This window comes from Schistocerca piceifrons, chromosome 2 (assembly GCF_021461385.2).
Source record: "Schistocerca piceifrons isolate TAMUIC-IGC-003096 chromosome 2, iqSchPice1.1, whole genome shotgun sequence".
NCBI lineage: Eukaryota > Metazoa > Arthropoda > Insecta > Orthoptera > Acrididae > Schistocerca > Schistocerca piceifrons.
The window spans coordinates 416,607,658-416,634,575 of record NC_060139.1 but is presented as its reverse complement, the minus strand read 5'-3'; the positions used below and the strand labels follow the sequence as shown (position 1 = coordinate 416,634,575).

At 42.0% G+C, this 26,918-nt stretch overlaps 1 protein-coding gene across 1 annotated transcript in view; it reads right to left on the bottom strand.

Moving 5' to 3' along the window:
• Positions 1–1,913: 1,913 nt before the first annotated feature.
• LOC124775438 (collectin-11-like) overlaps positions 1,914–26,918 on the bottom strand; it is a 59,913-nt gene continuing 34,908 nt past the window's right edge. The window contains exons 4-7 of the mRNA XM_047250271.1: positions 22,795–23,046; positions 17,966–18,167; positions 10,663–10,863; positions 1,914–2,146 (exon numbers count right to left, since the gene is read on the bottom strand). Coding sequence (XP_047106227.1) covers positions 2,143–2,146; positions 10,663–10,863; positions 17,966–18,167; positions 22,795–23,046 — 659 coding nt within the window. The 3' untranslated portion in view covers positions 1,914–2,142. The remainder of the gene's footprint in view (positions 2,147–10,662; positions 10,864–17,965; positions 18,168–22,794; positions 23,047–26,918) is intronic.

Genomic DNA, 26,918 nt, shown 5'->3' with positions numbered 1-26,918 from the left:
CATCATCTTTAATTTGTCTTACTTTGTTATGCTGATTATTGCTATTCTGATCAGATGAAGCGCCATCGGTCGGACAGTTTTTGAACGTTTGTATTTTTTTGGTTCTAATAAAACCACATGTCATCCCAAGCATGTATGTCAATTTGTACCTCTCTATCTACTTTATTCAGTGATTTATTCAGTTTTCTAATTTATACTGACTTTTTGATCATCCGGTGGTTCCCACTCGTTCCGCTTCTAGTAACAATGACCTTTATATTGGTGATGTAACGTCATCTTCAGATAGCAGCAATGACAAACATAACCGGCTCCGTACAGCTAAGACACACCGGTAGATCCAGAAGAAGGCCACTGTAACGTTGGTTTGTCCAGAATAATTTTTTATATTATGACGCCATACGATACTCTAAAAACTTTTATGTCAATCTAACATTGGAATAATTTTACAAGAATAAAGACGCCACTAAGTAACGTGAAAACCCACTTGGCGCGACTGTTTACGGTTCAGTATTTAGGTATTTGGTAGAGATTCTCCATGGGAAGGACGGCTGGGTTTATACGGCATGAAATTTATCTCGTCACACACAGGCGATCGATACAGAGATTCACTTTCAGATCGTATTGATCTGTTTTTTCACCTTTAGATTCTTACAGAGAGCCTGTATATTCAATGAGGCAATACACCACCTCATCGCTGGGTGGATCTTTTGACTTCAGAGTGATTGTATGGAACGTCTGATCATCTTACCTGAACTTTACACATCTGGAAGAGCACCATGTGAGTGCTTTGCTTTCACCTGTAACAGTTTCCGGGAATACTGAGCGTCGATTATGTGGCAATGGATCTGGACGATGGCTCAGTATTTTTCGGTATCTCGTGGAAAATGTGACACACCATTTTATCTACATCTATATCTATACGCCGCAAACCACCCAACTGTGTGTGGCGGAGGGCACTTTACGTGCCACTGTCATTACCTCCATTTCCTGTTCCAGTCGCGTATGGTTCGCCGGAAGAACGACTGCCGGAAAGCCTCCATGCGCGCTGGAATCTCTCTAATTTTACGTTCGTGATCTCCTCGGGAGGTATAAGTAGGAGGAAGCTATATACTCTTCCAGAAACGCACCCTCTCGAAACCTGGACAGCAAGCTACACCGTGATGCAGAGCGCCTCTCTTGCAGAGTCTGCCACTTGAGTTTGCTAAACATCTCCGTAACGCTATCACGCTTACCAAATAACCCTGTGACGAAACGTGCCGCTCTTCTTTGGATCTTCTCTATTTTCTCTGTGAGCCTGACCTGGTACGGATCCCACACTAATGAGCAATACTCAAGTATAGGTCGAACGAGTTTTTTGTAAGCCACCTCCTTTGTTGATGGACTGCATTTTCTAAGAATTCTCCCAATGAATCTCAACCTTGCACTCGCCTTACAACAATTAATTTTATATGATCATTCCACTTCAAATCGTTCCGCACGCATACTCCCAGATATTTTACAGAAGTAACTGCTACCAGTGTTTGTTCCGCTATCATACAATCATACAACAAAGGGCGAACTGGAGCTCTACTCGGCACTAGACAGACAAATGCAAATGCTCATGAGCGTACAATGGAGACTGGAGCCTCTTATAAACACATACTTTGGCTCGTCAGTGCGAAGACGAGATTCGTCGAGTACTTTCAAAGGATTATTTCCAGTGTCGGCAACATCAGAAAATAAATGCTGTATTAAAGATGGTGCGCACATTGAGCTTCATGGGAAAGAATATGGTACAGATGGTGACATGGTAAATTATTTTATTACATTACGATTTTATTTGCCTGTTATTTTTTGTTTTTTTTCATTTCTAACAGCTGTAAATTTGATTTTTTTCAGAATGAATTGGGTCACGTACAAGTATTTGTTCGGGGAATGCAAATTTCACGTGACTATCGACTCCGGTAGTTGGAATTCGTCACACTTGATGTAAGGTGGTGTCACGGCGGCGGCAGCTCGCAGAGGAAGGCGAGCGGCAGGTGGCACGCGACGTCGAAGAGCGTGCCGTTGGGGTGCAGCGCCAGGCAGTCCTCATAGCCGTAGCCGTCGCCATTGTCCGGCTGGCCCGCCTCCCACGCGTCGAATTCCATGTCCGACAGGTACCTAGCTGCGGAGAAAAAACAAACCAACGGCTGTGTCGTCGTTTTGTTCTTGTCCTCTATAATATTTTCTTGTTTGCATACTTTTCACAACCAATGTCTTTAAATTTGCTACTACATTTTACAAATGTTTTCCTATTTTACTTCCACTGAAAAACTAGCTAGCGAAGTCTAAGCACTTCTACCACCAAAGTGCCATTTCTAACGTTATGCCTCAAATGCTGTTTCTGGAGCACGTTTTCTAATACCTCCCAGTTTGCTTGTATGTCGACTTATGATCTGCGATACTTTTGGCCGCCTGGTTCCAAGTATTTATTACTGGCGTTCAGTAAGTAATGCAACGCTTTTTTTCTGAAAGCCGGCAGGATTCCAAGACACCGCATTATTCCCCCGTTTCTCAAGACAATCTCCGTTCCATGCGACGGGCTTACGCCACCTTGCTGGCAGGGCCTGTATGCTTGCATGGTACCGCCCTACTACTCTACGTCGGAGCTGACTTCTTGCTGCATCAGTTACCTTGGAGGAGGGCGGAGGGAGAATAGTGTTTAACGTCTCCTAGACAACGAGCTCATTGGAGGCAAAGAAGAAGCTCCTATTATCGAAGGATGGGTAAGGAAATCGGTCAAGCCCTCTCAAATGATCCATCCTGACATTTGGCTTAAACAGTTTAGGGAAATCGAAGAAAACCTAAATCAGGATGGCCTGCCGCGATCCAAACCATCGTCATCCTGATTGCGAGTGTAGTGTGCTAACCGCATCAGTAACTTCCCAGTCATCCACGTGAAGTGCATCCTTCCTTGGGTTAAACAGATGGAAGTCGGAAGGTGCGAGATCGTGGCTGTACGTTGGATGAGGAAAAACAGGTCGAATGAAGGTTTGTGAGCTTTTCTTGGGTGTGCATACTTATGAGAGACCATGTGTTTGCATTTTGCTGGTTACGAAGACGAAGTCGTTTCTTCAGTTTCCTCCCGGCTCCCCGAAGAACAAGATTTATCAACAGGACACTAAAACACGCTGGAGGTTGAAGATGAGCATTGCAAAAGGAGGTAGCCAACATCCTACCTGAAATACTTCGGTCCACAGTAGAGCAGTTTTAAGCAACGTTTGGAACCTCGGAGTAAATATGGTACGCAATTAACAAGTGGTACGTTCTCATATGGAAATTAAAATGTATTTCTTTCACTAAGTTATCCGTTGTTTCTCCTAGGCATGTTCTTGTAAATGTTTCCACAAATTTCGTTGTCCTATGATCCCTCGTTTTTCATGGTGGCCATCTCAAGTAGTCAAAGTAAAATTATAACCACCCTGTAATTTATTTTTGTTGTTCTTAAATTGTAATACCAATGCACATCCGATATCGTTGTAATAGATATCTACGGATAAATAGAGTTACGACTACTAGTACTACTACTACTACTACTACTACTACTACTACTACTAGAACATCCGGAAGCACACTATTGATGTGATATTAGGTCTACATACCCTGTGTATCGTTAGCACCTTACCAAACCTGGGAGCGATCTTAGTTTGTTGACAATAGCGTACTTTGTCTGCTGCATGGAATGTAAATAAATGTAAACTGTGACAGTGAATTTATCAATATTACTTGTACTCAAAAGCCTTAGACGATCATGGAAGCGAAACAAAGTGAAGTACATAGTTTTATCCTATTACAAAATTATTGCCGTAACGAATTTCTTTGACGTGTGTGTGAGGTAGGTGTGTTAAAAATTCATGAGCTGCATCAACCTGAGAAGCCTTGTCTGAGTTCATACCTGCTACTGACAAAAATGGGGAAGACAGTTGGAGATGACCTTTAGTCGTATTTCAGAACCTAATTATGTATGACTGGACACGGAATTGCTCTCTGCACCTCCTGCTGCCAGTCCTGGGTTCTAATAACAGCGTCTACATACTCGATATTAAGAAAGTTGCTTCACTAATTTTAAAAGTTTCAGCATCTCCCACCTGGACTATTCTTAAATTTATTTACTGGCGATCGCGGTTTCGGCTGTCGTACTACTCACAGGTAATACCTTATTACGATCTGCAGTTATGCATATTCATTCATGTTAAGAGGAAACCATCCTCATTTTATATGTGCTTACGTACTTCACGTAATATGCACATGTTGTTAGAGTTACAGCAAATTTTGGTGATAGACGTACCAATTAATTAGCCTACTATACCTATTTTCATTCACTGCTTTCATATGGCATCATATTTTGGGGCAATTCAGCATTAAGAGAAAAATATTCATTGCACAAAAGCGTGTAATGAGAATAATAGCTGGAGCCCACCCAAGATGACCTTGCAGACATTTACTTTAGGAACTCGGGATATTCACAGTATTCACTTATGAAATTCATAACTAATAATCCATCCTAATTCAAAAACAGTAGCAAGTAGAAAAGGTGATCTCCTCTATCCTGTGTTACAGCTGACTTTCGCACAGAAGTGGCTGACTTATCCTATCACAAAAATCTTTGCTCATTTGCCAAATATCATTAAAAGTCTGACATATAGTCAACCACAATTTTAAAACAGCCTGAAGGGATATCTGAATGATAACTCCTTCTGCTCAATATATTAACTTTTAGATATGAAATAGTAACTGTGAAACAAGGTATATCGTCTGAAGAAAACTTATGTTAAACTGACATGTTCCACATCATTACGCACTGTCGTATTCGTAATCTGTGGAACAATTATTAATGCAATGTAATGAAATAAGATTGCTCGTCCTCTGCAAAATAGCATATCGGTTAATATAAAGATTTCGATCGAATTCATGTCAAAACTGAACCGTTGATTATCATTAAGCGTGTTCCAGGTGAGCCATTCGTCATGTTTTAATATAATGCAGAACTGTTTTGGCGTTTATGCAACTGTGTCGGTTACAATTTGTCGTATCGTACAGAACTGTGTTCGCTGCCTTTAGAAGCGAATCGCCCACTCCACAAGTGACAATGGTCACGCGACATGGGCGCGGAGCTTGAGAAAGCTTTGACGGCTGGCTACCTTTGTGCTTGGGCAACGGCAGACCAATGGAAGAACTGCCAATATTCGTTACATCCAGTATTATTATTTAATGTTTGAAAAGTTAAAACCCATCTATCAATGCTTAAGCTTCTACGCAAATTGATGTCTTCATAACAACAATTTCAATTATTACAAATTAACCAGCAAAAATTAACAAAATAATTAGATCTCTGCTATGAATATCACCGGAAATTCCCAAAGTATCACGAAAGAGGGTCATGTGCAGACAGGTGGGAAACACAGTTTATGACTAACTTTAGTAAATCATCGATTAGCCTGCTTGACATGAACAAGTATCATACGTTTATGGAAGTGGCTTACTGTATAACTTTGCCCCAGGAAACATTAGTTTAAAATTAATAGACCATGAATTAATGTTTAATATTTGTGGTGAATAGGTATTATGATCAGACTCCGCGAACATTACAGCGGTTTGTTTCTTTTGACTGGCTCTCACCTAGTACTGACTGTATTACATTGGTGAAATTTTCCTGACGTACCTTGGAACACTAAATAAGATAGCATCCCATGTATTTAAGGACTCGGAACATAATTGTAATGATGCAGTAACAATCGCAAAAGCCGCAGTGAACTGCAGTGATGAAAATTGCATGCTAGAAACCACGACCTGACAAGATGAATTCCATTGGGGACAATGATACAGCAGGCCAAAACTAGAAAAAAAAGGAAAACACTCAGCGCTAACTGCTAGAATTTACGCTTGTGGTTTATAGAACGTGGTAACTTCACGTGAGGGACACTTTACGACGCTATCATATTTAGATGCAGTAAAGTATCGTTACAGGAAGATTTACTAATTGATCATTCCCGTCGGATGAAGAGGAACCACTACACTGTGAACGTAAGTGAAGATTTGTCAGACGTTAAAAGCTTCCTTAAGATGAGTTCTAAAGTGGTAATAAAAGATATTCCCTAGTAAAATCACCACGTACGTGCCAAAATTATACTGTTCTACAAGTAATTTGGACATTATGTCATCGACTAATAGGCTATGAAATTTTTCAATGGTGTATACCATTTGCCTATCATTTTCTAACATTTTAGGTATTTAGCCACAGAGTTAAATAATTTTATTACACACTTTAAAATTGTAGACGTGCGGTATTCGACATTTTAAAAGTTTTAAAGACACTCAGAGATGGAACACTGTGTAAATTAGTTGCAGAGCTACAGAATTGTGGTGGTTGTAATTCAAACTGTTTAAGATAATCAACGTAACTAACGCTCGATAACTGGTAGCTCTCGACAGATATCATATAGCTAAGCAGCCACAACGAAATTAGAAGTTTTTTCTACAAATACTTGGCATGTATTCCTTGCTGATTCTGATTCTACGTCTTCATCCGAATTTTTTATGTAAAACCACTTAAAACATTTTATATGAAACAAATTAATTAATATTCTGCATCTTTATTTTACTTGTCTGCATATTTATTTCTCTCCATCGTCACCCAGACGACGAACATATTTCTCCCAGCCAGAGACCAGTTTGTTCATGTCGTCCCTGTGGAATGTTTGACTTTTAGAGACACAACCTCACCTCTGCTTGCACCGCTTCATCGATATCAAAGTGAAGTTCTCGGGAGGGTTCTTTAAGTTCTGGGAACAGATGAAAATCGGATGGGGATTATTCGGGACTGTATGTAGGACGATGAATGATAGCGAACTCAAGGCGTCGGATCTTTGCTGATGTCGTAGCACTCGTGTGTTGTCTGGCATTGTCATGCTGAAGAAGAGGATGCCCCATGTGTGGACGAACTCTTCAAATTCGAAACCGGCAAGCGGTTTCTCACGGACCGATATAGCTCCGCTCCACACCTTGACATTACGCGATACAATTCTAAGCCCTCCAGTGGCAGCAGGCTCTAAATATGTAGACAGAAGGATATTTAAAGTATATGTCGGAGGTACTTTCTGTGTGCCACCTACCCCCTAGAGTGGTATGCGGGAGATCTGTTGGTTAAGCCCCTGAGTGAACTGTAGTATATCTGATTTTACGTTGATGGTCGGCTTTTTGTTTTCATGTCTTTTGAGTGGTTTGATGCTGTCCGCTACGAATTCCTCTACTGTGCCATCCTCTTAATATCAGAGCAGGACTTGCAACCTACGTACACAATTATTTGTGAGATGTATTCCAATCTCTGGCTTCCTCTATACATTTTACTCTCTACAGCTCGCTCTAGTACTATGTAAGTTATTCCATGACGCTTTATTAGGTGTCCTGCCATTACGTCCCTTCTTTATGTCAGTGTTTCTCATATATTGATCTGCTCTGAGTAGAACCTTCTTATTCCTTACGTTATCAGTCCACCTAATTTTCAAGATTCTTCTGTAGCACCACATCTCAAATGCTTCAAACCTCTTTTGTTCCGGTTTTCCCAGTCTATTTTTCACAGCCATATAATGCTGAGCTCCAAACGTACATTCTCAGAATTTTCTTCCTTAAATTAAGATCTTGTTCGATACAAGCAGACTTCTCTTGGCCAGCAATACCCTTTTTGCCAGTGCTAGTCTGCTTTTTACTTCTTCCTTGCTCTGTCCGTTTGGGTTATTTTGCTGCCTAGGTGGCAGAATTCGTTAACTTCATCCACTTCGTCACCGTCAATGCTGATGTTAATTTCTCGCTGCTCTCATTTTTGCTTCTTCTCAATACTTTCATCTTACTTTGATTTACTCGTAATCCATATTCTGCAATCGCTAGAGTTTTCATTCGATTCAGTAGATCCTGTAATTCTACTTTACTTTCACTGAAGATAATAATGTCATCAGCAAATCTTATCATAGATATCCTTTCACCTTGAATTTCAATTCCACTCTTGAACCTATGTTTCTCTTCGATTATTGTTTCTTCGATGTATACATTGAACACAATGTCTTATACCCTTCTTAATTCGAGCACTTGGTTTTTGGTCTTCCACTATCATTATTCCCTCTAGGCTCCTGTATATCAGCCGTCTCTACCTATATCTTACCCCTATTTTACTCAGAATTTAGTATACCTCGCACCATTGGCATTGTCGAACGCTTTTCCTAGTCGATAAATACTATGAAAGCGTCTTGATTTTTCTTTAGTCTTGCTTCCATTATTAGCCGCAACGTCAGAACTGCCTCTCTGATGCCTTTACCTTTATCAGTCTGTAGGTGTTCCTGATTTCGGAATCTCTGTCCGAACATGATGTTGTCTAATTGAAATCATCTCGTGTCTCCCGGCCTTCTCCGAGTATAGTTCTACCTCTTGTGATTCCTGACCAGAGTAATCGCTGTTAGCAGCTGTAGTTTATTTCAGAACTCAATTAGTCTTGTTCCTCGCACATTCATAGTACGATACCCATATTCATCCGTAACCCTGTCCTGTACTCCTTCCCCTACAATCGCATTCCAGGCCTCCATAACTATTACATTTTCATCTCCCTTTACGTATACTGAATTACTATCCTTACAAAGTTATAATTGCTATATGAAGAAGGCGTTAACAGTAAACTGTGAAATCGTTTGGAGCACACTACATGGAGGACATGCTGCTTGACATGTGGAAGCGTAAACTTCCGCAACCGATATAATCTTCAGTAAATGTCTTACGAGAGTGTGGTCAAGTTGATTTTTCTAACTTGATCAAAGCGAATGTCTGATTGGTTCCTTACAAAGGACACAGCCAGTTTTCTTCGCCGACTTCGCCCGATCCGAGCTTGTGCTCCGGCCGCAATGACAATAATGTCCACGGAACGTTGAACAGCGTGGTCCCGTTCTCAGTTTTTATGAGGAATTATTCTGCCATCATTTAAAGATCTCTTCATAAGTGCCTCAACCCACCACTCTGGCGAAGGCTACCTGCAGCGGCCGCTAAAACCTTGGTTTCTATAACAATATGATGAAGAGTTCACATATCCTGAGAAGTTTTACTGAAGTAGCGCCTGGTGGTGAGAATATTATATGTGTGTCAGATTCTCTCATCGCATCTGTTTACTGTGGCGTTAACGAAAACCCATTACTACGTACAGATTTGTCATGAAAACCAACCTCTTTAGAATGCTGTTGAATTTGTGAAGCACACTCGGAGGCTCATCTTTGCCCTCGAGGTTACAGCTTGTAGCAGTTAGAAGCGTTAGGGATTTTGTTTCCATCATTACCTCGAGATTTTGGAAACAGCAGTTCCTGGAATTTTGGCCTGCATAAGAAATTTGTTCATGCGGCCTACCATTTTTGTAGTTCACTGTCTATTGTTCCGCTATTTCCTCCTTACTGTCTGCGGTAGTAATGTGTGAACACTAATGTCTAATGGAAATGGTCTTTGGTAAATTTCTTGCAGGCGAGTTGGTGCAGTGAACACTTGACTCTTATTCGTGAAGACTGGGGTTAAGACTTCCGTTCGACCATCCAGATTTAAATTTTCTGTGATTTTCCTAACTTGATCTAAGCAAATGTCTGGCTAGTTCCTTACAAAGGACACAGCCAGTTTTCTTCGCCAACTTTGCCCGATCCGAGCTTGTGCTCCGGCCGTAATGACAATAATGTCCACGGAACGTTGAACAGCGTGGTCCCTTTCTCTAAAATATGATCAGTAAGTGCCGTTGTACCGTGGTAACAGCCTGATGCAAATAGCTCTACAACACACGCTCTCTTGGCGCCTGACGCTATATTCACTAAGCACGTATCACCCGATGGGAAAAACGGAAACCGCAGGAACGAGACGGAACAGTTCGACGATATGGAAGCATCATTCCGTAATATTATATAGAAAATAGCATTTCTATCATACTGGAACTTTAATGCTTTTATGTAAATGACGTAATACACGTGGAAGACTTTTTAATCGCCTGGCTCGTGGTCGTGAAATACTATCTCTCCATTTGGGCACTTATAAGACATCTTATAATACAACAGTAGATGGAACGCAATCCGAGGTGTCACTGGTAATGAAAATTCGAATTTTACAACAAGAGTCCTTTGAATGAATGAATCAGCAATCAAAATCTAAGAACCATACTCATGTTGGGTATGTACGTATGAACTGAGATGAATCAAGTTTCATAAATTATTGATCTACAGCACAGATTTTTCACGTTAGAAAAATCGGGAATGTACAAGACGATTTACTTTAAATGAGCCGCCTTTCTGTCTGGCGAGAATTCAGTAATCTTACGAAACACGGAAGAAAAAAAAGTTTTATAGCAGTGTTAGAAATATTCTTATTGTAAAGGAAGCTGCTGGGTCGGTAACTGAATTAGAGGATATATAAACAACATGTGACCGAATATGAAGGAAGAAAAATATATTTGTCTGTATTCGAAAATAAGAATTTCAAACTCATAAGTCAATATATAATGCAGTTTACAATGATTATTAATATTTTAGGTAGGAGATGGAGGGTATGGAGACTTCAAAATGTAACGACACTTGCTTTGTAAGTCTAAATGCAGCCAAAAGATCAAAATGATGCTTCCCAGACGCGATCACTTACTGTTGTCGTTGGTGATGAAGCTGCCTTCCGACTGCAGATCGGTGAGCCCGACGTACACGTGTCCCGCCGCTGCGGGTATGAGTCTGATCATGGCTTCCGCCCGTCGCCACGTGTCCGGCACCGCCAGCGCGCCGCCGTCCGCTTCGCACACCTTCTGCGCCGAACTGTAGGCCACCTTGTCCTTCGTGTACAGCCTGACGGCTACGCAAATACAGCACATTTATGACAGCCTTAATTGATAACGTCTGTTAAAACTATTTCTGGTAAAACCCTAAACTGGGCGTTAGGATGAAATATTTGAAGCAATTAAAGTTACATGACGAAATACGTTCTAGGAAGTGTGAATAGAATGTGTATCAAAACCGTTTATTAATATAAGGAAAAAACTCAGACTGTTCCTGTGAATATAGGAACAGCTATACGGTAGTGGGATGATCGAAGGGAAAGATGATCCACATCTCTCCGTTAGCAGATTGGAGAGTATTACCATAGTCGTTAACTGGACGTACTCCATACACCCAGATAGTATAACTATGACGACCACCTTTAGGCTAGTATTGCACCTTACGATAGACCGGTACCGTCCTGCCGGCCGGTGTGGTTCAAATGGTTCAAATGGTTCTGAGCACTATGGGACTTAACATCTGTGGTCATCAGTCCCCTAGAACTTAGAACTACTTAAACCTAACTAACCTAACGACATCACACAACACCCAGTCATCACGAGGCAGATAAAATCCCTGACCCCGCCGCGAATCGAACCCGAGAACCCGGGCGCGGGAAGCGAGAACGCTACCGCATGACCACGAGCTGCGGACCCGGTCGGTATGGCCGTGCGGTTCTAGGCGCTACAGTCTGGAACCACGCGACCGCTACAGTCGCAGGTTCGAATCCTGCCTCGCGCATGGTTGAGTGTAATGTCCTTAGTTTAGTTAGGTTTAGTTTTAAGTTCTAGGGGACTGATGACCTCAGAAGTTAAGTTCCACAGTGCTCAGAGCCATTTGAACCATTCGGTGCCGTCCCAATCAGAACTGCCAATGCTGTGGCCTACACAGTCACCCCGACCCTCGTCAATGTACATTTCTGTAGTCTTTTTTTCAGCTGAGATGTTCGCCAATCCTAGACGTAAAGTCATAAATGAGAGGTGGAAACGCGTAACGCATCCAGGAAAATTGTTGTACATGATCGTTTTGGCGGTCCAGGTGTTGCGATGTGGAGAGGCATAATTTTCCATGTTGGTACTGACATCGAAATACTTGAACACGGTACACTTACCGTCCTATGTTATTCCACCACTGCACTCCCTCACCTTTTCAAAGGCGCATTCGGCCCTGACTTCACTTTTATTGGTGACAATGCACGAACATGTCGAACTGCGGTGGTAGCGGAGCTCTTACAAAGAGATGTTTTTCAGCGAATGGAATGGTATGCCCGTTTCCCCGACTTAAAACTTATCGAGCACGTGTGGAATGCATTCCGGTGACGTATGGTAGCACGTCCACATATGCCAAAGACATCCATAAGTTGTCGATCGTGCTGGTGGGAGATGGAACGCCTTACTACAAGAATTCCTTACCATCCTTGTGGAAAATATCGGAGCATGTGCAGAGCATGCACTGCCATCTATGGTAATCTCCCACCCTATAAGGAAGCATGTCCTGCATTTTGTAAGGTCCACAGGATCAACGTAAATTGCGGTAGCTTCAGTGAAATTATTGTCATTAAACAAAAGTGTCATTTGTTTTCGTCTCCTCGCATATTTGCCTTCGGTAGTACACTGCAGCAGTTCTTCCTGTGTGTGGTCCAAATTTTCCACACTACAAATGAGACGAGTCACTGCAGTAGGTTACAAATTGTATAACCTTTCCAAAAAATTGGAAGTTAAACAGAACATACATCTTATCGTTTGTGGCAACTAACGTACAACGGTTTTAATATCATTTATCATAAAGAACAGATTATATTTGCACCTTATAAATTATAAATGGTACTTAATTATTAGATACTAAAGAAATAGGGTTATTCTTAAGAGTACAGAAGGCGTCCTGTTCGAAGAACTGTAAATTTATTAAACGTCTGCTTTGCATTTCCTTGTTTTGAGCAAAGAAAACTCGTTGATTATGATATTTAAGTCACATTTAGGATCCGTGTATTTCAATCGACAACTTATCTAAATTGGACGGTGTTTCCACCCATACTTGACCTTGGGTAGTCTGTTATGACCATGAAACTGCGATCAAAAGAAGCTGCGGGACTGACACTGTCGAATATCGTTAAATCCATTTCACTTTTTTGATAAGCCTCTCTTAAATTCATATGAGGAAATTAACTTCAATATACCAAAACGACAAGTCTTACCGGTGCTCTTCATCTTCTTTTTCACATGGAAACTGAAAGCAGCTATTTCATTAACTACCTCCACCGTATCAATATCACTGTGGTATTTCGCACTAAAATCACTCCTCAATATAAGGTGCAGGGCTTTCATTCAAAGCATTTTCTGACTGGAAATGTACATAAGGAGGACTATACATGAAGCGTTCAGCGAATTCAGAATAAAGTTCTATCAACTTGACAGAAAATTAACTTGCTCATATTGAGTTATAGGGGCATCTGTAAATATTCAGCTTGAAGAAAGACGCGCTAGTAAAACTCTTATTTAGGATGACCGGTTTCGGTAAACAGAGTTACCATCATCTGATCTCAGTACAGGTTAATATATACTCCGAATTTGAGGTATACATGTACTCGTTATCTTAATTACCTGGACAGCTGCCGTTAGATGCATTTGCATGTCAAACTCAAAATCAGTTCGTACAGTATCTTCAGTGCTGAAACCAGCATATAGGACCCTAGTGTGACTCACACTTGCGTAGTGCTCGATTTGTTTGGGATTCCCATCATGTTGTAATAAAGGAAGTCATCGAAGAAATTCAGAGGCCTGCTACTAGATTTGTTATCGCTAGGTTCAAAAATGGTTCAAATGGCTCTGAGCACTATGAGACTTAACATCTGAGGTCATCAGTCCCCTAGAACTTAGAACTACTTAAACCTAATTAACCTAAGGACATCACACACATCCATGCCCGAGACCGGATTCGAACCTGCGACCGTACCGGTCAGGCGGTTCCACACTAAAGCGCCTACAACCGCACGGCCACACCGGCCGGCTATCGCTAGGATCGAAGCAAGTATTTGGGAGATGCTTCGTGAACTGAAACGGGAAATCCCTGGTAAGGAGACGACTCGCTTTTCGTGAGGCTTTATTGAGAAAGTTTAGAGAACTTGCATTTGAGGCATAATGCAGATCTATTCTACTGCCGCCATCACACATTTCGCCTAAAGACAGCGAAGATAAGATGAGAGAAATTAGGACTCGTACGGAAGCCCATAGCCAGTCGTTTGTTACCCGCTCTATTTGAAACTGGAACAGGATAGGAAACAGCTAATAGTGGTGTCCTCCAGCGTGCACCGTACGGTGGCTTGCGTGGTACGTGTGTAGATGTAGATGAGCAGGTTGTTCGGGAACTACCGAAATCTCAGAACAGGTGGAAGTCACTCATGTTTGGTTAGTCACCTCAAATGGATCAGTACCAGCTATGCTTCTCACCACCATTGCCTCTATGACATCGCTCCGCTGTGTTGGACTGCTGAATTCGTCGTCTGTCCTGCATATACGGATGTGAGACTGTATCAGCAACGCTTGACTACAGGTAATGGCTCGAAAACATATCTTGTGGATGTCGCACTACTAAGACGTATGTAAAGTGTAACACAGAGAAGCTGCTCACGTTATTACGAAGTGTCACTGATTTCGGCTTGTGATAAAAAATCTAGAATTTCACGAGTCAGTGCCTTGTACTTAGTTTTTTTTCGTTGACTTCAGTTTTTACCAGGATAGGAGGATGTGACGATATAACGTGTATTCATGTCTCATGGCCAGTAATTACTGTAACTGTTCAAATGGCTCTGAGTACTATGGGACTTACTACTGTGGTCATCAGTCCCCTAGAACTTAGAACTACTTAAACATAACTAACCTAAGGACATCACACACATCCATGCCCGAGGCAGGATTCGAACCTGCGACCGTAGCAGTCGCGCGGTTCCGGACTGCGCGCCTAGAACCGCTAGACCACCGCGGCCGGCTACTGTAACTGTAGAAGTGTTTCTATTGTATAATGATGTTGGTTACAGCATAATTTCCCTATGTTATATCTTGTTGTCTGACCAACAAGATTTACATATAAATATTCGTCTCAGTCTGTAATTGCATCTTACAAACTACTTTTCTTTCCGAGTTATCAGCCTTCTGACTGGTGTTACGCGGCCCGCCACAAATTTCTCTCCTGCGTCAGACTTTTTGCCTGACAGTAGTTGCGACCTGCGTCCTCATTTACTTGGTGAATGTATTCCAATCTCTGTCTGTCTCTGCAGTTTTTACCTTCAGCAGCTCCCTCTCGTACCTTGGCAGTTATTTATTGATACCTTAAGAGGTAGACCATCGTCCTGTCCCATGTCCTTGTCAGCGTCTTCCATATATTCCTTTCCACGCCGATTCTGAGGAGAACCTCCTCATTTCTTACTTCATCAGTCCACCTCATTTTCAGTATTATTCTGCAGCACTACATCTCAAAAATTTCGAGTCTCTTTTGTTCCGGATTTCCCACAGTTCATATCTCACTATCGTAAAATGCTGTGCTCCGAAAGTACATTCTCAGAATTTTCCCCCTAATTAACACTTATGTTTGATATTATTGACTTCTCTTGGCCAGGAATGCCCTTTTTGCCAGTGCTAGACAGGTTTTTATTTCCTACTTGCTCCGTCTGTTATGAGTTATTATGTTGCCTAGGTAGCAGAATTCGTTAACTTCGTCTACCTCGTGATCCCAAATTCTGATGATTTCTCTCTATTCTCGTTTCTGCTACTCCTCATAGCTTTCGTCTTTCTTCGATTTACTGTTAATCTATATTCAGTACCCATTATAATATTCATTCTATTCAGCAGATCATGTAATTCCTCGTCTGTTTCACTCGGGATAGTTGTGTAATCACCGAATAACATTGATATCCATTCACTGTGAATTTTAAATAAACTTCTGAAACTTCTTTTATTTCCATCATTGCTTCTTCGATGTGTAGACTGAATAGGTGAGGCGAAAGACTTTATCCCTATATTATACTCTTTTTAATCTGAGCACTTCGTTCTTGGTCTTCCAGTTTTATTTTTCCCTCCCGTTTCTTATACATACTGTATATTACCCGTCTTTCCATGTAGCTTATCGCTATTTTTGACAGAATTTCGAACATCGTGCACCATTTTACATTGTCGAACGCTTTTTCTACGTCGACAAATCCTGTGAATGTTCCATTATCTACCGAAACTGTCTCTGTGGTGTTTTTATCTTTGCTAAAGCCAAAGAGATCTTCCTCGAAATATTATAATCGAATGAAAAAGTTCTTATACATTTATTTGATTAAAGAACATGAGAAAATCCGTTAGCTATGGGTCATGAGATTGAGGTCACTATTCGTGTAGGTGTATATAGCTTACAATTATCTTCTCGAGTCAAATTTAATTGAGGTGGAAAAACTAGACGATCGCACGAGGCATCTGCAATGAGCGAACAGGATTCGAAAACAATGTTTTATGGATACCAACCTGCTCCACATTGGCAGGTTCCTTGCGAGTGATTTTTGCATCACACCTGATTCAGATGCTTCCAAGATGTACGTCTTGTCGAGATTGTTAGAGCCACGCGATTATAATTATTTTGATGATTTCTCGCTAGAAAGAACATTGCCATTACCACTTTATCTCTTCCATGTATTGAAGGTATCCACGCACGTTTTAGTTGGACTTGTTGGAAACATTTTCAGTTTGTTATACCGTGGGTCGTGTAATAGTCGCATTTCCTCAAGTGTCAATAGGCCGTCTGGTACCTCATGTTTCTACATAGTATATTCAGGTATGTAGTAAGTTGTCTGGATTGCCTAATTAGTCTCGCGAGACAGCATTTTAATCTTATCGTTCTGAATTTCTATAGGTCTCTCAGGAAATTTACTACACATGTCATAAAAATGACCAAGAGCAGATAGAGATTCGATACAAGCTCATTGTATTAGGAAGTACTCTCAAATGTTATTGTCTTGTAAGTGCTAGTTTGTTTGTAACGTCTGATTTCGTATAAGAACGAGGTAACTGATTATCGATGTGACTAGGAAATCGAGTTTCTTTAAATATACAAGTTGTTATTGCTGCTATCCGCTCATATAAACTCTGATTAGAGCATTAAGATAGGTGATAATGACTGCATCAATGGACTTGCTTTAAACAGAAAAAGCGCTGAATTGTGGACTTAGAGACATGTGTAGACGGGCGGTCATTGTATGCACATAGATACTGAAAGAAAGCATGTAGGGAGACGTACTTGAAGTTGGACGTTAATACTCCTTTGCAAAGGTGGCCAATGATTCTTTTGTGGTGTGCATACACAAACTCTGAGTCTGAGATATTATTATCGCGAGTAGTTCAGATTGAACGGCAGTTATTGAGAGGAATCTAAGTGGTCGGTCGCAGCTTGCAGTGGAGAAAAGCCACGCGACATGAGACGTCGCAGCCTGCCGTGATCGTGTTAGTAGCGTCGGAGGAGACTTTGGTATTAATTGAGGATTTTCCTTTTTTGGTAATTTGCCTTCGTTGTTATTGGTTGTTTGCGCGCTGGAGGGATTTTGTCACATCTGTGTATGCGTTCATTGGGAGTAATATTCGTATCTTCGTTGTGGACAGAAACGTGTTTATTGAGTATAGACATTGTGTAATAATTGAAAGTCTGTGTAAAGTTTGTCAGTGTTTGAATAAATACGTATTGCAAAAATAGTTTTTATTGGTTTCTTTCATTTATTTACCGTTTAAGGCTAGTTGACCAACCCCTCCTTATCATTCAATTTCTTTACATATAAAAAAATGGGAGTAGTTATTGTAATTATTATGACCATGCATTGTATCCTGCATGGAACGCTGTATTGCTTTTGAAATATTTTAACATGATGACGCAGTTGCAGCGGCAAGACAAGATAATTTGTCTGTTGCATACGGGAGCGTTGCAGAACAGTTGTTTGTCAGATACTTGAGAAAAGATTGTTTTATGATTTGTAGGAAGAGAAATTAATTTCTGTTTTTTTTTTTTCTGTTGCAAGCTAGAATTCTAATTCTGTCAGAGATCCAACGACACGTATTTCCGTACGTCTTTCAACAGAACTAATAATAAATTTAAAAAATAATTACAAACTCGTTTCATACTTGAGGAAGGCCGAGGCGCCGTCCACGTATCGGTAGCCGGCGGGCAGGGGGCCGGCCTGCGGCCGCTCGCAGAGGAAGGGCGCCGGCACCTCGCACTTGAGCCCGTCCAGCCGGCCGTCGTCCGTCATCACGACGCACGTGTCGTCGTCGCTGCCGTGGCCCGGCTCCCCGTAGCGCCACTCCTGGTACGTCGCTATTTGTCCTGCAACAAGCACAACTGTGACCGGACACCTGTCCATGCTTCAAACTGTTCGCCAAATACGAGGGCTATTCAATACCCCACTCTTTCCTACATAACGTCCTTTCAATGCGACGGCCTTACGCCGTCATACCGGTAGGACCTGTGTGCCCGCATGGCGCCACACTACCGGTCGACGTCAGAGCCAACGTATTGCTGCATGAATAACCTCCACATCAAGCACATACTGCTTCCAATAGAGTGCTTCCTTCATTGGGCCGAACAGATGGAAGTAGGAACGTGCGTGATCCTGGGTGTACCGTGGGTGACCCAGAAAAGTCCAATGAAGTTTTGTGAGCTCCATCAGATGCGCAGACTTCTGAGAGGCCTTACTTTCTCATGCAGAAGGAGAAGTTCGTTTGCATATTTGTGGCGACGAGCACGCTGAAGTTACGCAGTTAAGAGGTGATCGTTGCACCATGAGGGTGCGCATGGAACAGAATAACACCTTCATAGTCCCAGAAGACCGTCACCAAGACTTTACCGGGTCGGGGTAAGATCTGTAACTACCTCTTCGGAGGATGTATGGTGGACTCCGGTTCAAAGTGATGAATCCATGATTCATTGCCTGTGACGATCATCGACAAAAACCTGACACGATCAGCCTCGTAACGTGCAAGCAGTTCCTTTTTCCTTATGGTCCAGTCCTGCAGCGAGGTGTTTGATTATGATCGAATTAGATTATAGCACGTTGCAACTCCGCAGGAGTCACAGCTGTGTGCGCCCGGCCAGCAAGCGAGAAATCGGACGCGTTTGCGCGACTCTAGCTGCGATGATGACATGCGTCTAGCCCAACGACTCACCGTGCTCTTGTTCGCTGGCAGATCTCCGTAGACACTCTGAAAGCGCCTACGAATATCTGCAATTTTGTGGTCTTCCACCAAAATAAGCTCAATGACAGCTCGCTGCTTGGAAGGCACCTACGTTACAGATGACGTTTTGAAGGCTGCGTGTAGCGCCATCACATATGAGATCTTCATGAAACTGTAGGGGCTGAAGTGGGGTTATTCCATTATGTCCTACTTCAAATTCCACCTTTTTTTGAAACGAAATTGATCGAGAAAAATCTCTTGCGCTATATATTACACGCTCCTCGTAGACAGAGGAGAAAATCATTTTCCGTGTCCCCTGGAAAGAGCGGAATCAACTGTTCACAAAAAAGGGCTGTAGATCAATCTCTCACAATTGCTGCAGAATGCTAGAATATATTATAAGCTCCAACACTATGAAAACAAGCTTCTATCAAAATCTCAGCTCTTTTCAGGAAAACTCACTGACGTGGAGCATTGTTTGCTTTATCTGTGCACGATATCTTGAAACAGTAGACTTCTGAAAGGCTTTCTACGGCGTGCCGCATCACTGACTACTAATTGAGACACGGTCATACGTAATGTCTTTGTAAATATGTGATTTGTCTAGTGGAGCCCACGACGTTATGCTGGACAGTGAATGTTCCAGAGAAAGAAAAGTAACATTGTTTTTGTATAGAGACCCGGTGCTAGGATATCATCAGCAACATTTAGCCCACACGGAAGAAAGCTTGGAAAAATTACGAGATAGTTCTCGCGAAACCGTGTATGGCAGATTCAGAGAACCTGTATTGGTATTGGGAGACGACTGCGCCACCGCTATGCTCTCACCTACCTACATCTCGCACAGGGATCACGAAATAAATATACAAGAATTGAACCCCTGGATGCATGAGTGGCTAGTCTCACTAAAAAGTATGCGAGACGTCTGGAAGAACCCCACCTTGAAGCAAACTCTAAATGTTGCTATTAAAAGGAATATTATCAAATTTTTCAGGAGTTGGTGACACATAATGTGTGACAGAAGATATTGTGATGTTTATTTTAGTTTAATGTGAAATACAATATTATAAGATTAAGCTTGTCCATTACGGATATTTTAGAACTCGAGACTCTTAATCGAATGTAAATACATAAAACTGAAACGAGTTACTTTTTCGAATGGTTATTTATTATTCCACGAACCGGTTTTCGAACGTTTTTAGGTTCATCTTCAGATGGTTTTATGGAAGTTACATAACTATTTCCAGCATAATGCTAGTGATGTAAGTTCCAGAAAACCATCCGAAGATGAACATCAAAAAGGTTCGAAAACCGGTAACATTACTATTTCTAGCATAATGCTAGTGAAGTAACTTCCAGGAAATCACATGAAGATGAACCTAAAAAGGTTCGAAAACTGGTTCATGGAATAATAAATAACTATTCAAAAAGTGAATGGTTACAGTTTTATGTATTTACATACAATATTATAAGTTGTGTTATATATCCCTGAATAGGACAACTTTCAGTTCTGATCCTCACCAAAAGATAAACTTTTTAAAAATAATGCCTCTACAGATAATTTCAATACGTTCTTTGCAAATATTTGTTGTGCAGTCAATAAAATTCTTCAGGACTGTCGAGCACCTTGTCAGTATATAAAACTGTCCGACGCTTACGTTTGTTGTGCGTTTGCAGATTAGTTTATCAGTTTTGTGTCTAATCAGTGTGGGCACATGAAGCACCTTCGTGTTGGTGATCTTCCATTTCCGAAAGCTTCTTCTGTTGAGGAATAACTTTTATTCTTGATTCTCATCTCGACTAAAGAAAAAAATTCGTCTTATCCCATCTGCCTTCCACGTAATTGGGATGTTGCTGTGAAAATAACCGCAAGAAATTTATAGCTACTTCACCCACGACGTTTGTCTATAAATCAAAGTATCATATTCTTGACTGTCCCTTTCATATGTATTTTCGTGCCTTCCGCTTAAGAGAATTAGATTCTGCAGAAATGCAGAGCACTTAGCAACATCGCACGCTTGTTCGTTTATGATGGTGATTATAAAACGTCTCTGGACGTGGAAATCTTCATTTACAATAGAATTTTCTATTTGTGTTGTTACACCACCTCTTATTGGACCAGGTAGAATTTTCATGATATTGTATGTTCAGGACGGTCAGGACCGAACAGGCCAGGTTGGGATGTCCCTTCGTTCTGAAGCAAAATTTGGGTTAAACCGCAACGAAAATTTATTCATATTCGGTATACGGTGTCACCAGGAGGACTCCGTCAGTTCAGAGATGTTGAATTCGGGGGGGAGGGGGGCTGACAGCAAGCCATCAGTCAGACAAGGGTAGGCGCGTCTGTTCGGTCAGGACGATACGATATCTGTTACGACATGAGAGAATGACCTACTTGAGCTTCTGTTGGCAAACGTGGTGCACTCAGCCCTTGTGAGTTGTGAGGCAAACTGAGGAGCTACTTGATTGAGAAGTAGCAACTCCGGTCTCGTAAACTGACATACGGCCGGGAGAGCGGTGTGCTGACAACAAGCCCCTACGCATCCGCATCCAGTGACGCCTGTGGGCTGAGGATGACACGGCGGTCGGTCGGTACCTTCACGGCTTGTTCGGGCGGACTTTAGTAGTTTAGTTTTATAATTCCTTCTGAAGTAGCTGCCCTGCAACAGGCTCGTTTGTGGCAGTGATTTGCAATATTGAGTTCCATCAAGACCGATAATGAAATCGACAATTCTGTATCATCCAACTGTTGCTTTCCTTGGTACGTTAGAAGACTTACGTTCCTTATTCCGGCTACCATCAGCTTCTGACACACTACTGTCTCTACTATCAAAGAATGCTTCATCTTCAATCCATTCAGTAATAGTTGATCCAAAACTTCTAGAACTTGTGCTGTCTTCGAATAATATTCTTTTATCTCTTACAGGTAGTACGATATCCATGTTGTTAGTAACGAATAAAGGTATGTTACATACTTATTCTGTTTATGAAACGAAACTAATGTCATCTGAAAGTGTTTCGGCATTGAAAAATTCAGTTACATTCAAACGAGTACTCCGTTATAGATTTTACAGTACTTTGAGCTGTAAATAAGGAGCATATTTGTGTCAAACTGTTAATTGTTATCAGTAATCTAGCTACTTTAATGCAACATTAGATAAAAGATAACTATTGGAAAGATGGCTGATTCGCTAAGAGGTCTAAGCTCTGCCATGCGTTAGAGGTATAGGATTACAGAATTCATAATATAGAATAGTTAATATGCCTCGGAAAGAATAATGTCTTCTCCCGAAGAGTATCAATTGTATTTCTAAGGATTACATAGAGTTTCAACCGTGATAAAGTAATGTTAATGCAAGTTATTGAGAAAATGAAAGGTTTTCGGGTCTAAAAGACCACTGTTATGGATCCAAGGTTTAATAGGAAAGTAAATCGACACTATTGGTACAATATACCGAGCACCATGTAGTGTACAGTGACTTGCAGAGTGTATATGTAAAAGCAGACGCGTAGCTGATGGTTCTTAATCTCTCTCTGTATCCCAACCTACCTAACCCTTTCTATAGTCGAACCACTCGACCTAGACAGTAGTTTCAACTGAATAGATCCTATGTGCACTGTCACTTTTTTTGCATGTCTTCTAATTTTCACGCAGTCTACTTCTGAAACCCGCAGCCGCTTAAGAAAAACCCTATAGTTGTATTTCCACAGACAGTTGAGAACTAATCCTGAATAAATATAAACTGGTTGTGTGAAGCCCGCACTGGGGCGGTACTTGCCGTCATCGCCGTAGAAGATGCCCTCGGTCATGATGTCGTGTATGCCGACGAAGGCGGCGCCGATGCCGGGCTCGCGTCGCACGATGCTGCCCAGCGCGGCGGCTGCCGCCTTGTCCCTGGGGATGGCGAGTCTGCCGCCGTGGCGCTGGCAGGTGGCGAAGGCCGCGTCGCGCGCCAGGTGCGGCCGGTACAGCTTGAACAGCCCCCACGGCTCCACGTACTCGTAGCCCGCCGGCACGTCCTGGACGACGGCTGCAGCACGGTCGTAATCATCCATACAAATTATAAAAATGAATGTGCTTATGTATGTATGTTCCCTCGGCCACTGGACCGAATTCAACCAAACTCTGTACACTTAACAGTCACAAAATGGAAAGAAATACTGTTGGGGTAAGGAACACCAGCTTCCTATTGTGGAGTGGGGAGGTGGAGAGAGATGGACAGACAGCGACGGGGCAGGAGAAAAAATGCACATGTAGGAGAAGGAGGAAATGGGTGGAAATAGGGAAGAGTGAAATGGACAGAGAGAGGGGAAGGAGAAGATGGAGGCAGAAAGGAGAGGAGAGTAGTGGTGAAGGCAAAGAGGTGGGGGAAGAGGTGAACAGAGGGTGCAGACGAAATGGACAGAGAAAGGGAAGAAGAAGAGATGGCCAGAAAGAGGGGAAAAGAGATGGATATAGAAAGGATAGAGTAGAGATGAAAGTGGGGCAGAGAGAGGTGGGAGGAGGAGATAGACAGAGTGGGAGGCGAAGGTGGACAGGGAGTGGGGAAGGAGGAGATTATGAGAGAGAGAGAGGGAGAGAGAGAGAGACATGATGATATGGAATTACAGGGAAGGAGGAGACAGCGACGGAAGGAACAAATAGCTAGAGTGGGACGAGTAGATTGACAGAGAGGGAAGAAGGGGCGGGAGGCGCTGAACAGAGAATGGGGGGTTGTGGATGTACAGAGATATGTGGTGGCAGACAGAGAGAAGGAAGTTTGGAAATGAGGGACAGGGATAAAGGGGATAGATAGAAAGAGGAAGGAGTAGAAGTGGATAAAGTGGAGGGGACGGGTGGAGTGAAGGGGAAGAAGGCGAAGGATAGAGAGAGGGAGAAGGAGAAGTTGCACAGACGGAGAGGGGAGGAGGAGAGGCCCCGAGAGAGGAGGGCAATGGCGGGTTTCTCAGGTAATTCACTTACAAAATAAACACTTTCCCAGTTTCATGTTGAACTTTACAATGTTTATTTCACACCACAAACGGCCGTCAACCCACAGTAGCTAAAATAATGAAATTTTTAAGCGGTTACATAAGCTCTGAGTCGTCATTTACTAATGTAATCAAAAACCTGGGAAACTGCATTAATAATTGCAACCACACGTCTTCCAGATATTACGAAAAACATATTGAAACCAGTAAACTGAAGCAAAGACATCAGAAACCAGTCACAAGACATCATGACAATTTTACGTTGGTTTGATTTCTTGTGGCCCGTTTCTGCTGCCTTTACTTCAATTTCTGGTTTCAGTATCATTTTCGTATTGTTTGAAAGAAGTTTGTTTGCAATTATTAATGCAGTTTTCCAGGTTTGTGACAACATTTCAAAATGACGCCTCAGTCTGTCGCAACTACTGACGTAACCTTTTAACAATTTCATTGTCTGAGTGACTGTGGCTTGGCGACCATCTTTGGCCTCAAATAGGCATTTGATATTTCGTTTAGTCATACTACTATATGACAGCTACCTCGAAATAAAAAATCATGTTCAACTGTAGGTTCCTTACCCCGATAGGGTTGCTAAGGCTGGTTAGGGGCACGCAAGCCGCCGAAGTGGCGTCAATTAAAAGACCTGCAACAAGAGGTCGAACATCCTTCTCAGGGCACTCCTTGCTGATCATGCCACTCTTGTTTATTTTTCAGTGTTTATTGTACGACACCTTTGGGCGGCATGCTGCTGAAACCTGGAGCCTAACTGTACCCTATACATCAACTGTTAATTAAAGATTCGTGTGAAGTGTATACCAGTGAGCGTAGTGCCAAAAAGTTCCCCTCCCCAGAAAGAAGAATAAGTGTGTACACTTTTGAGTGTAACGTACCGTTTCCGTTCTACGATGGTTTCAATTCAGATCTGTAGCGCGTCCATCTCTGCTGATGGAAAGAGAAGAGTCTCACAGTTTCTTTTCCTGGTATGCAATAGGGTAGACAGGATGACGTGTACTACGTCAGACGACCTCCTGACGTCACTTAACGCCTGCCTCCGTGCCAGACTATTCAATGCCTGTGCGTCTCCGATACAGTAAACATGGTTCCGGAATACACAGACGTACTCCTAGTGTGTAGCGAAGCTCGAGGTAACTGCTGCTAGACGACTGTATCACAAACGTTTTCTGCGACGTAACACGACGTCGCACAAACTTTTTGCCCAAGTTACGCATCAGCTCTGAAAAAGAGGTACCTTCATCGTGAGAAGGCAGGACTGTGATGCTCCACGGCAACGCCGAAACCACCAATTAGGAGAAGATTTACTTCATTGCGTTGAAGAGAGCCAGTCAACGAGTTCTCGTACAATTGTGCGTGCAGTAGGTGTTAGTCACAGTATCGTCTGGGACGTTCTGCTTGACCAGCAGTTACATGCATACCTCTTACAAAGCGTATACGCTTTGGGATCAGCCGATTTTCCACAGCGCATAGCCTACTGCACGTGGTTTCTGTACCGCTGCATCATCGACATATCCCTGTCTCCATGTCAAGTTCTGTTCACAAAGTAAAATAAGGGAATGTGTTCTGAATTCACAAAACAGCCATGTCTAGTTAGACGTAAAATTGCGTGCCACACATGTTCAGGGAGTTCAGCACCGGTTTGGTATTAGCGTGTAGGCAGGTAGGGTTGCTATATAGACTACGCCATCCCTCGTAGTTTCGGCAAACACCGGCTGAGTGTGCGCGTATCGGCACTTTAGTCGATCATTCGACGCCAGGCTGTAATGAAAGTGTTTACGTTGCTATAGAGGAAGTTTTACATAAGCTCTTGAGGGAATAACTGAGGTTAGTCTATAAATTGCTCTTCAAAAACTATTTCAGCGCCACGATTAGTTCTTAGTGTATAGTAAACAGTATTTCCCAATGTTTGAGTAGTTGCATTAACAGTAAGTCCTGTTGGGCGTGTTTTTATTCTAATACAACCATCTTGGCTATCAAGATCTTGAATTTATAAGGTGCGGCCTCTCTCCCCTACAGATCGGGATATGTGGCAGAATAAAATATGGTACATATGCCGCACACACTTTCGTTAGGGATGCTTCCCGCATAAATAAAATAAATAAGTGAACACATTTCTGCTTTGTTTGTACTTTCGTTCAAATGGCTTACCATGCACGAAGTTTCATATCCCGACGAGTACCACGACGAAAAAGAAACAGAAAGAGTATGTCTAGATACATGTAAAGACTGTGGAGAATTATACCTGAGAACAGCACAACAAGACTGGTTATGTTGCGCACTAGTAAGTTTCGTTTAAACGGCTTCTGATACGTTTTGTGTGGATGGCTGTCGAGAAAACAGAAAGGAAACCAAATGAAAAAACATTGTAAATTTTACTTTTGTTTTTGATTTAATATTTCATGAGGATCTATTGAGCAAATTAACTAAAGATAAATTATTATATATCCTACTATTAATGTTCGCAACAGTCAGTAAGTGAAGTAGTCATCTAAACCAGTGAACTACTTAGACGTATTACTGTTTTGTTAAAAAGCTATTGTTAGCACTTAGGAGTTTTTCTTTACCTCACGACACATTTATAACCAGGAATGTATTTATGAGTACGTGTATATACAGAATTTGACTTAAAAAACATGGTAGGCTAGCGGTTTTTAGCATACGGCGTATCACCCATACAACAGGGGATAGACGCCGCAAAATAAAGATTTTTTCATGGTGAAGTGCTATGTTTAAATGTTACACTGGACACATAAGAAATTGTGCCTCATAGACAACTAGTGCGTTTAAATGTACAAAAAAAATTACCAAAAGCGCGCCATGGCAATTAACATAGGCGATTTCGAAAATGTGCACAATCTACCCTGTATTTAAACTATCCTGGGTGGTCATGTGACTGGGTCATACCTCGTGGTCTGTATAC